Source organism: Dryobates pubescens, chromosome 10 (genome assembly GCF_014839835.1).
Source record: "Dryobates pubescens isolate bDryPub1 chromosome 10, bDryPub1.pri, whole genome shotgun sequence".
Taxonomy (NCBI): Eukaryota; Metazoa; Chordata; class Aves; order Piciformes; family Picidae; genus Dryobates; species Dryobates pubescens.
In genome coordinates, this window is record NC_071621.1 from 25,571,192 (window position 1) to 25,583,583 (window position 12,392).

The 12,392-nt window shown below is 40.7% G+C and overlaps 1 protein-coding gene across 1 annotated transcript in view; it reads left to right on the forward strand.

The window, feature by feature from the left end:
* MICU2 (mitochondrial calcium uptake 2) overlaps positions 1-3,877 on the forward strand; it is a 136,257-nt gene extending 132,380 nt beyond the window's left edge. Inside the window, exons 9-12 of the mRNA XM_054164608.1 lie at positions 757-928; positions 1,214-1,322; positions 3,006-3,163; positions 3,445-3,877. Of these exons, the coding sequence (XP_054020583.1) occupies positions 757-928; positions 1,214-1,322; positions 3,006-3,163; positions 3,445-3,549 (544 nt within the window). The 3' untranslated portion in view covers positions 3,550-3,877. The remainder of the gene's footprint in view (positions 1-756; positions 929-1,213; positions 1,323-3,005; positions 3,164-3,444) is intronic.
* The last annotated feature ends 8,515 nt before the right edge of the window (positions 3,878-12,392 follow it).

The window sequence follows — 12,392 nt, forward strand, 5'->3', positions numbered from 1 at the left end:
CACATAGACCAAACTTGGGAAACTCAAAGCTATGACTCTCCTTACAGGTCTATCTCTGTACCTGCAGGTTTTTACTTGTTTCTCCTGATGCTTCCCTTCTTTTTCCTGGATGAATGAGGATCTCCTCAAAACCTTTATCTTTACCCCATCCTTTTTCAGATAACTCTCTTCTTATCTTCCCAAACACCTGCAACATCATTTTCAATGTTCTTCCAAACTCTGTACATGTCCATTGTAATCCTCTCTAATCCATCCTCTAGTGGGCACAGAACTGATTTGCCAAACCTCTAGGTATCTTTTCCTGCAGTGATGATTTCAAGTTTTCTCTTTTCTTTCACCTGAGTGATTATTAAAGCCTCATCTTTCTAGGCACTTTTAAACCTCATATTAAGGTCAAGCCTTTAGTTACCATGTTCTTTTCCATTCATTCATTATAGTACTGCCTCACCAGTTATTTTTTCTCATTATCTGCACTTTAAGCGCTACTGAAAACTAGATGCCAAGGGTCTCTGTAAACTATTTTAGCAGCAGCCATCTATGCAGGCTTAGAGAGCACCCTACTGGTGTCATTATTGAAATGCAACCCTGGAAACAAATCTGCATGAACAGGTAACATTGAACTGGTGATGTTTTAAACAATGATGCTGATAATATCTGTGATTAATAGTTAGTGTCTCCTGCATTTAGTAGATAAAGTAGTAGCGGTGATACAGTGACGCAGGTATAAACTGTCAAATAATATCTGTTTACACTTAGATTCATGGAAAATCTGCAAACAGAAGTCCAAGAAATGGAATTCATAAGGTTTTCAAAGGGTTTGAACGTCATGAGAAAAGAAGACTTTGCAGAATGGTTACTGTACTTCACTGATGAGGAAAACAATGAGATTTACTGGCAGAACGTGAAAGACAGAATTAAGGCAGGAGAGGTTGGTACATAATCATGTTCAGCTTTGCTTCCTCATTCCTATGTACAGGTTTTCATTTGAGTGTGAATATCTAATAATGTAATCAGTTGCCAAGTGAATTATTGCAGGCCTTAAATTTTATGCAAATAAAAACAATGATAATTTGCCAGCTTAGTAATACAAATGGTGACCATGAATAAGCAATCACACCTGAGCACAAGGTTCCACCAAACTGAATGAAATAGATTTTACTGGGATCTGAATGCACTCCTCATTAAATATCATTTGAATTCTGTGGTATTCTAGAATATCAGTTTGGAAGAATTCAAGACTTTTTGCAAGTTTACAAATAACCTGGAAGACTTTTCTATTGCCATGCAGATGTTTACTGTAGCAAATCTTCCTGTTAAAAGGGGTAAGTGCTGCACATCTTTCATATGTGGGTTTTGTTTTCGTATGTGAGGTCTTTTCCAACCTTATTGATTCTATGATTCTATAAAAAAGTGCAGTGCCATCTCTGGATTTATGTTTAGCTTCAAGAGCTGAAACAGTTAACACTTTTTTGAAGACAAAACTAAGACTCTGCTGTAAGCACCTTGAATTTCTTGTCCTGTTACAGACTATATTTAAACCAACTAATCAACTGCTTCTGGACCTGAATTGTTCTAAGAGGCAAAGATGAGAGCTAAGTCTTTCCTCTAATAAGCTTCAGAACTAACCATATTTATAGTGCTATTTGTGAACAGCCTTTATTTATGAAGGCAGAACCATGTTATTACTATATTTATGACTGACTTGGACAACTTGCTGTAATAATCTACAATACTGCTATACTTCAGTAACCTCCATTCTCCCCTTGAAGTTCACACTTCAGTGATGCCTTAAAAAAATGCACCCAATTCATGTGTTGTGGTTGTGCTTGCTATAAGGAGCAATAATCGTTTTGCTCTTACTATCTGCTCTTTTACAGCAACCTCACACATTTCTTCATCTCCCTTGAGTAAAAATTCCCAAACCATAACTGAGGATTGTAGGTAGTGCTCTAATGCATATGGTAGTGTTAAAAGAGAAGGCAAAAAAGCTGAGGAGGACAGTAAATCTCTAGAGAGGTATGATAGCTTTTTCTACTATAATTCTTCATATATTCCTATAATTCCTTGAATCATAACATAAGAGAGGGTAGCCTAGTTCTTTAAAAAACAGAACTGCAGGTAGATAACACCATGTGCTGTAAACAGTGCAGTGAGCATTTGATGGTGTATGTTTCTACAGAGTTGGTGGGAGTGAGGTGGAACATAATGTAAAATACTGTTCTCTGAGGGGAAGAGATTTTTTTGCAGAACTAATTGGCATGAAACTGGCTCGAGAAAACAGTAATATTTTTTATAAGACAGTGAGGCAAACACTTGCCATCCAAGTGCACAGCTATCAGCCAAAAGTATGTAAGTTATCAGCATGCAGCCATTTCTAGCAAAAATTACCATTCTTGCTGTTGCATGAGTAGTGTGTTTCAAAAGTTTATCAATTAATAAAAAGTGTTATGAAAGAGGAAGCAAGCTCAAGAACACATGAATTGAGGCCTCCTAATGGCTTACTATTTCACACATCCCAAATTCTCCATAAGGATACCCATAAGACGCTGTAAATTGTACAGAATGTTGGTATTCTCTCTACAACTACCTTAAGGGAGGTTGTAGACAGATGGAGGTTGGTCTCTTCTCCCAGGCAACCAGCACCAGAACAAGAGGACACAGTCTCAAGCTGCGCCAGGGGAGGTTTAGGCTGGAGGTTAGGAAGAAGTTCTACACAGAGAGAGTGATTGCCCATTGGAATGGGCTGCCCAGGGAGGTGGTGGAGTCACCATCACTGGAGGTGTTCAGGAGAAGACTTGATAAGGTGCTTGGTTGCATGGTTTAGTTGATTAGGTGGTGTTGGATGATAGGTTGGAGGCAATGATCTTGAAGGTCTCTTCCAACCTGGTTTATTCTATTCTATTCTATTCTATTCTATTCTATTCTATTCTTATTCTATTCTGCCTGCTTTCAAATTTCTTTACAAGTTCACAGCCATTTATGATGTAATCTGATGTCTTTACTAGCTGAATTCAAGAGAGCAGTGAAAGTGGCAACAGGACAAGAACTCTCGGACAATGTTTTGGATACCGTCTTTAAGATTTTTGATCTAGATGGAGATGACTGCCTCAGCCATGGCGAGTTTCTGGGAGTCCTGAGGAACCGAATTCATCGAGGCTTGAGGGTAACACACTGGCATCATTGAGTTTAAATTCCACAGATGACTGCCACATCTATCTTGTTAATGCTTGTAGAAACACAAGTAGAGGTAGTGAATAGAAAGCAGTTGTATTTTAAACTGAGTGATCCTTACTGCTTATTAATCTGGGAAGAGTGCTGCTACCACAAGTTGATACTATGCATGTGAACTATGGAAGCAGCAGCACTGCATTATATTTATTTACACAGTCTGTGAAAAGAGTCTTTTGGGGGTAAATGCTAAACATACTTTAACTTTATTAACAGGTACCGCAACAGCAAGGAATTCAAGGTTATTGGAAGTGTGTGAAAAGAGAAAGCATTAAAGGAGCCAAAGAAGTGTGGAAGCAAACTGGGAAAAGTCCTTTTTAAAGCAGTCCATTGTTCTTTTGCTATAAATGTTGTTATGTAGGGGTGTTTGTCTGTCCTGTTTACATAATAGCCAGATCAAAAATACTCCTTTTTCCCCCACTATTCTTTAATGAACCCAGTTTCTAATGCAATAATTTCATATTGTTCTAGTGCAATCAGTTTGGTTTACAGAACTGTTATCACTTTTACCTCCATATGGAAGGGAGGTCACTGTTCTAAGAAACAGTGTTGTTTACTCCTCCATGGAGCCTGATTCTGCGCTGTAGCATACAGGATATGGAAGATTTAATAGTGGCAGGAACATCACAGCAATGTCATCTCCTACGAGAAGAGTAGGATCTCAGCCACTAACAGCAGTTCTTTGTCTGGCAAGGACAGAGGTCCAAAAGGTGAAATCACTTGCACAATCCATGCAAATCAAGTTATCCTAAGTCAAAAAGGAAAATTCACATAGTTTGTGTCTTTATTACTGCTAGCTGCTTGTGTGCTAGTTCCTGGTGGGTAATTCCCCCAGATCCTGGCTGGCTGGCTTTGTTGTCTACCTTCATGATGATAATATGAAACTGGAAATGATACAGGCTTTAACATTTGTACCTTGATCTATGAATGTGCATTGAGACTCTCAGACCTCTTCAACAAATTGTGTAAATAAAAAGCAAAACTCTTCATTCTGTCACAAACAGGGGTGGCTGCAATTTCAGTCATAACTATTTTGCTTTGTGTTGCAGAAGGCAAAGGTGTAAGAAATAGTTGCTTTATCTTCCTAAAGTCTGTGACAGGGAATGCTGCAGTATCTCAGGAATGCAAGATGAGAATAAGCAAGCGCTGGGGGAATAGTAAGTCCGATTTAAAAACAAATCCAAACCTTTAATACTCCAAAATGCAAAACTGAAGTTATCTTAAACAGTAAACCAAAGAACAGATCAAAAATTAAATGTAGCAATTAGAGATGAACAGGTTTTAGCTATAACATGGTGTGCATCTCTGTATACACAGGTGTGCATGTTACATGTTTTTTATTTCTTACAACCTTAGGAGCCAGCAGTCCCAGGTCCAGATCAGTCTTCCTGGTTGACCACTATTTATAGGAGACAAAATTACCTGTAAAGCTCTCAAGATTCTTCCTTTTACCCCTCTCAGCTGTCTGACTTGTCTTGTCTGGGGTTAAAGCTTAACCTTTCAAGATAGGTTTGAAAGATTGGCTAGGGAAATATCCCAAGGAAAACAACCCAAAAGCTCACCTTTCTGTGAGGAAGGGTCTATCATTTTCAAGCATGACACCAGCTCTGATACTCTCAGAGTATAAGCGCAACAGGAGGTATTTTGTTGTGATTTCTTTGGGGCTTGGTGGGGGGGTCCTGAGGAGAACCTTCCATGATCAGAGCAGCCCTCACTAAGAGGAGGGACAGGAGAGACTGCATTAAGAAACCATAAAATCTCACCTAAGGAGCACTGAGATCACAGAGAATCTATTTGGTGTGTTGGTAGCCATCAGCCAGGCTTGTGCTGAGGAGAAATCCTGCATGAGCCTTGGTATGGTGATCACTCCAAGGGAAATGGAATGAGAAGCAAGCAAAGCAGCTCCTCCCTCCACAGCCTTCACTTGAAGTTTTACTTTAAACTGTGTTAATGAGTAAATACTTGTATTCTTGTCATCCATGGACATGCACCAAGAGTCATCCACCAGAACAAGAGCATACCTATGTGGGTATCCTAAGACCATCTAGAAGATCTGGCACTAGTGACCACCAAGGATCCCTTTTCCCCCAGAAAACAACCCAAATGAAATATAACACAGTGAATGCCTCAGCCTCCCCACCTCAAACTGAAGTCATGCACTGCCCTGTGGGCAACAAGAAATTAGGTAGCTGGTTTACTTTGTGCTCTTGGAAGTAACTCACTTCTACTGATGGAAGCTATGACTAAGAGGTAGCTAATGGGAGCAAAGGCGAGGCAGCAGGACTGGCATCAAAGTGCCACAGCCAGCTTCACATCAAATAATTTTAAGGACACAATGGAGCAAAGCACTTCTGTATCACAAAAGCATGTGTGTTCACACACACTCTGGCTTTAATGCAAGGCTGCCTCTTACTTGTGTTGCTGATATTTTGGCAAATAATTTTTACTTTGGAACAGAGATAATTCTTTAATGCTTTATTCTGTGTAATCTTAATGGGTTGATGATGTTCTTTATTGCTTGTGTGGGTTCTTTTGTTTACTAATTTCTCTCTTTCTACAAGATGTTGGGTTTTCTTTTGGAAATCATTTTGCTTTAGTGTATCAAATCATTTAGCTTTGGTGTATCTGGAAGTTTAGCTCCTCATTGATCCTTTGTATCTGGGTTTGTGCAATTAGCAGTATCTCCCAGGCAACCAGTAACGGAACAAGAGGACACCGTCTCAAGCTGCACCAGGGGAGGTTTAGGCTGGATGTTAGGAAGAAAGAGTGACTGGCCGTTGGAATGGGCTGCCCAGGGAGGTGGTGGAGTCACCATCACTGGAGGTGTTTAGCAAGAGACTGGATGGGGTGCTTGGTTGCATGGTTTAGTTGATTAGATAGTGTTGGATGATAGGTTGGACTCGATGATCTCAAAGGTCTTTTCCAATCTGGTTAATTCTATTCTATTCTATTCCTTTTGGAAGAAGTTACTGAAAATGGGATTTCAAGTTGTCTTGAAAAAGCTTTGGTGCCAAGTTCAGAGGAAAAAGAAAACAGATATGCTTATTTTAAAATTAACTTTGTGTCTGTAATAATTTTTTTTTTAAGTTAAAAATTAAATTATGATTAGGAATTAAAATAGAGTTATGAAACATTTTTGGAATAAGTTATCCTGAAAGTACAGCCAGGAAGGAACTCCTTTGAAGACCAGGAAAGACTTGTCCATCAGGCTTGAACAGTAAAGACTCTGTATTTAATTTGGAGTCTGTTTTTGTGTTAATTAAAAGGATTTGCAAAACAGCCTTAAGATAATTTCTCATGGCTAATATCTTAGATTGAAAGAGCTTTTACATGTTCATATTGACCCTGTCTTTTAAAGGCTCCATCATTCAGCATTAGATGTTTTTGTTCCTTTTAGTAGCTGTATTGTATTTGCAGCCTGTCTCTCAGCATTACTCACCACAGGTTAGTTAAAAATTGATCCCGGTTGCCAATCCATCAGCTCAACTTAACATTTATGGCTTTTTTTGATGTTAGGAGCTCTTTCTCTGAGCAGAAATAGATAGCAAAACTGAATAAATTAAATTTTTTTAAATGTCCAACATTGTGTCTGAGTGTTCTGTGGAAGAAAGAGGAATACACTGCGTATTGCAGAATTCTCAAAGGTGGATTCAGTATATTTCAAAAGGATACACAAGGGTGAGTATAAGTCATTTGCAGTATTTTAGTTGTATCTCAGTTTGCTCTAGTTTAAGGTAATTGTTTAAGAACATTTTATTCTTCACTTCTAAAAGCAAAGGAAAAATGCAGCGTGACATACTAGAGCTGAGAGAAACTCATTGGTTGTTTCTCCAAATCAATTTTGGTGTCACAGTTCATACAAGCTTCTTCCTAAAAGCAAAACTCCCTCTAGAGTCAAACCAGGTTGGTGGGTTTTGACAAACTGTGCAACAATGAGGAGTGTGTATTTTGCATATAAGAACTGAAAAAGAAAAGTTTTATCACAATGTTAGATGGCTATATCAAAAGCAAGTCTCTGATTTACTCCATCTCCTCCAGTGCATTGTCTCCTTTCAGGGTTCTGAGCATGCCTGGAGACATGCCAGGTATCATCAGGATCTGTGGCTTTGTCTGTTGAACCAGGTTTTATTAAGAGTGTTCATTCCTAATTTCAAGCTTGTGGTGGAGAATATGTAAGTGGGTTGTAATTTTAGGAATTATAAATCTTTTGTGTCTGGACTCCAGAGCGTCTCAGAGCTCATGAAATTTGGAGTGTAGGCATCAGACCATGTCTTGGTTCTGAATTGTTTACATATTACATTTAAGTTATCTAGAAAGCAGAGATGAGAGAATAAGATAAACCAGCCAAGCCATGGATGGTGGTTTCACAGCACTTCACAGTCCAGTGCATATAACAAAAAAAGTCACTGTCCAGTAATGGACTAGAATGGGAACAAACCCAGGTGTTTAGAGGAATTCTCTTTAAATGTATGGTCAGTATTGCCTGAATTGATTATGGATGAATCAGAATTTAAAAACAGTTCTCTTCTCATGCAAGAGATCTCATGGGACAGTGCAAGCATATCTCCTGCCTTCCAATCTAATCTTTCCTATTAAACAGTCACAGCTGGGTCAGAAAACTGCTGCAATGGAGAAAAAAAAAATATTTCAGTCCCTCTGAACAGAAAATTCATGTCCATATGATGTTGTGGACGTTATTAGTGATATCCAAGTTGACTGGTTGATTGGATAGAGGCTCCTATAATGCAGCTGGACACAAGGGGATCATGAAGATGAAAGCAGTGAATGTAGGCACAGGCTGTTTGTCCCCAGTCAACCACAGAAGCTCCTTCTAGAGAAACTGGGTATGTCTTCCAACAAGAAGTGGGAAGCCCTGTTCAGGACAGGAAAGCTGAGAGGGTTGAGCGTGCACAAAATCAATCGTCAAACAAGCGCATGTCTTGTCACTCTCCTGCTATTTGAAGGTTTCCTGCTGGCTTTGTTGATTAAACAACTTCTAGTTGGTTCAGTAATACAAAAATTATGCAACATATGTGGAGACAGATTTCCCACAAGGCTGGTATTGGCTTAGTTAATAATGTTTTCAGTACATTAACTGGAGTGCTCTAGCATGGAGCTCTGCTTGCCATCCTCTGGAGCTGTACTGCTGCTCCTGTACACCAGCCTCCGCAGGGGAGCTGCTGAACAGTGCACCCACCCGTGTGCTTTTAGAAAGAGCACCTCATGTCCTGAAAAGCAAAATGCCAGGTTTTTCCACACCCATGTACCCAGTGAGAAGCTCATCCTTTCTTCTTCTGCCTCTGGCAGAGGGTGGCCTGCCTTTCCATGCTGATGGGGTGGTGGAAGTAACACAGAAGACAACAGGCTGTGGGAGCACAAGTGCCACACCCTGGAAACCGTAAGTTTTTTTCTTAGCAGTGAATGCAGAGAACCGTGTGGCAGTTTCTCACGTGATTTCAGACACCATCTACCTGCTCTGAAATGTCCTCTGGAGGATAAAGGCACACAGAAGATGAGCTTCACCAGACTAAACTTTGTGAATGTCCCCTTTCTTCATTGCCTTTAATGGCCCCTGGGGAGAGAAGCTGTTTTAAAGCTTTTGTGGATCTGGACCTAAAGGAAGTAGATTCCGAAACCAGAACCATCCTGTGAGCAATTTCCTGGAGAAGTACTACAGGATTGTTGTATTGCAATACTGTACACCTTGAGTCCACTTCCTTGGGGGAACTTTGACAGTTGTAATATTACCCCTTGTAGCAACTTGTAGCTCTAAACCTCCAAAGAAACCAATGGGTTTTAAGACTTGTCAGTAAAGTGGTTTAAAACTATTTTATTTTTTCAGAATTTTTTAATACAGATAATTTTTTTTTAATTATGAGGCATCTGCCCCTGTACTCAGCACTGGTCAGGCCACACCTTGAGTACTGTGTTCAGTTCTGGGAGCCTCAGTTTAGGAAAGATGTTGACTTGCTGGAACGTGTCCAGAGAAGGGTAACAAAGCTTGTAAGGGGTTTGGAGCACAAGCCCTGTGAGGAGAGGCTGAGGGAGCTGGGGTTGCTTAGCCTGGAGAGGAGGAGGCTCAGGGGAGACCTTACTGCTCTCTACAACTACCTGAAGGGAGGTTGGAGCCAGATGGGGGTTGGTCTCTTCTCCCAGACAACCACCAACAGAAAAGGAGGACGAACACAGTCTCAAGCTGTGCCAGGAGAGGTTTAAGTTGGATGTTAGGAAGAAGTTCTTCACAGAAGGAGATTGCCCATTGGAATGTGCTGCCCAGGGAGGTGGTGGAGTCACCATCACTGGAGGTGTTTAAGAAGAGACTGGATGAGGCACTTGGTGCCATGGTTTAGTTGATTAGATGGTGCTGGGTGATAGGTTGGACTTGATGATCTTGAAGGTCTTTTCCAACCTGGTTAATTCTATTCTACCTCACTGTTTTAATCTACTTTGATACTATTAGAATGATTCAACATAACTAAAAAGATTGTATGCCTCTCTTAAATAATGCACAGAAGGTAATTCCTAAAGCCATGGTAGCTGAACAGGCAATAGATTCATTCTTGAAAAGGGAGGATGCCAAAATGTGATGCTTTGCCACAGATCTGTAGAAAAGAGCATTTTAAAGGGAAAAGAAACTAAATAATGGTAGGTCCTAAAGTTAAAAGAAACAAAGCTCTTTTAAATGCTATTAGAAGAAGTAATTTGATTTAAGAGACATAAATATCACTGAACAAAAGGACACTAAGAGAGGCAAGGAATAAATTAGATTTTTCAAGATCCTGTTTGAGCAGAAGTGTATCTTCACAGTTTAGAAATGTGACCTAATGCAAACAAGGGCAACTAATCCCTCATAGACGTGTACAAGATTACATGAGCTGTACCATCCTGTGAAGAGCAAATACCTACACAGTCCCAGATGGCTTTCTGTCTGTATCAGAAACATGAGGCCTCCAAATAATTGATTTATTTGATATTGCTAGGAGCAAATAATAAGATTCCTAATGAGATGAATTAGTGTTTTGCATCAGTCTCCACCTAAGAGGCTGTTGGAATGCTTCTGCCTGGGGATTGCATGTTTGTGGAATTTAAGATGAGATACTCTGAGAAGAAAAAAATACAGAAATAAAATGTAGATGAAATTGTGGTGGATGATGAGGTCTAAATAGCGCAGAGAGAAGTTCTGTGGGGGGAAAAAGTGTTTGCAGTGGCTTGCTCTAAGACACTTTTCCTAAAAGCATAGTAAATGTTGGTCATTTTAATTTAAAAAAATAGAAAAAGAAAAGAAAAGTTAAAGGATTATAGTGCAGAAAGTTTTGCCACCTGTTCATGCCAACCTGCACAAACTGCTGATTGCAAATAGACCAACAAAGAAGATTGTTCAATAGACCCTAAGGGATGCTGAGTCTGCGAGGGAAAACGTTGCACTTCCCTGATGCAGTTCTTTCTGTGGCTATAGTAGGTAGGCAGCCAGAAATGGAGGTGTGAAATGGGATGATGGACACAGGACACCTTTTTTTTTTCTCTTTTTCTATGTGACAGTTATGGAATCAGATGCAATGGGGTGAGCAGCCATTTCCATGACATGGCGTTCTCAGTTGCGGTTCAGTTTCCCAGAGTCTTCTCCCAAGTGTCATTACTTGTTCCTTGCCACATCTGAGGCAGCAGAGTTTGCATGAGCAGCATTGTAGCCATTTGAAGCCGAACAGGCACTTGGTGATTTCTGGCAGAGCTTCCTTACATCCCACTTGGCTTCTATTCAAGGGCCTAGTTTCTTCTCAAAAGGTCCTTGCAGAGATGTCCTAGATGGCTTTGAGAAGTGGCTCCTGCCAGCTGTGCCAAGGGGCTACTTCTGCAGTGTAACTCCTCAATGGAACAGACTATCTGGGGATGAATAGTCAGTGCCTGTCTGCCACCTCACAACCTTGACATTGTCCTTGTCTAATTCCTTTTCACTTTAGTTCCTGTCAGTATGGAAACGTTGCATAGAAACGTTACTGGGAAATAGCTGGTCCAAAATCATCTTTCCTGTTCTAGATTTATTCTGCTGTCACAGGCTTTCCATCTTACCCAAGGAATTTATCTAACCCTGAACAGAAATACCAGCCATGTCACAGATTCCAGCTTTACTGGCATCAGAATCCTTCCCAACCACACCTGGTGGCTGTTCCTGCAGCTCAGTACTGGCATGAGCTGGAAGAGGATCTTGTCAACACAGACACAGCCCTGCTAATACCCCTGCTTGGAAAGCTGGTGTCAGCATGAGCAAAGACATGGATCACCTCATGTCTTCCCTAGCACAGTGAATCATTTGCTAGTTAAGCCGGTTTTTATTCACAGCTGCGGTTCTTAGTCTTCATGTTAGGAATTGTGCTTATTGTGAAGTAATGGGATTTTGTTATGAAAATCAGTGGCAGCAGGGATGAGAGGAAGATCAGTGTGCGGTAGCAGCCAGCCACACACAGCACACACTTGGTAAAGGCTCTTTGTAGCTTTACTTCTCAAGCCCAGCTCTCCTCCCTTTAGATAGCAGGCTGGAGAAGAACAATGTTTCTTCACTGCGTACACTACTAAGAAATTAATGTAGCAATTAATACAACTCCAAAAACAATTGTCATTCTTAAATCTTGCAGATTACAACACCCAGTAATACTGCTTTAGAACCCTATCCTGCTGGCCTCTCCACTGCTAACTATCAGGGTACAAGTCTACTCCTCATTCCACCCTCTCACACCGAGTCCTTTGGACAGAGAGCTGATGGGGACTCCAGCAGGGCTGTGCAAGGGGGTTTCCCCCTGGTGTTCTGCTGGGTTGCAGGCATCCACACTCCTACTCCAAAAGATCATCCTCCCTCCTTACCTTTCCCCATTTTCTCTATTTCTGGCCCCCCTTGTTCATTGCCTTTGTACCATCCTTGCACCCAACTCCTCCCAAATAAACATTCCACTTGCATTATTCTCCCACACTACCACTAGCAGTCAAACAACATTCATACAACCCTCACTGTTACCAAACACCTCACTGGAGTTCCTGTTCTGCCTCCTTCCCATGGTGATACCCGTGGTTCTCCACAGGCTTCAGTGGGTGGTGCACATCATACATGCTGTGAAGTTGTTTACTTCTAACAGTGGCTGGTTAGATTTACTATATGTACATATTCCCCTTGT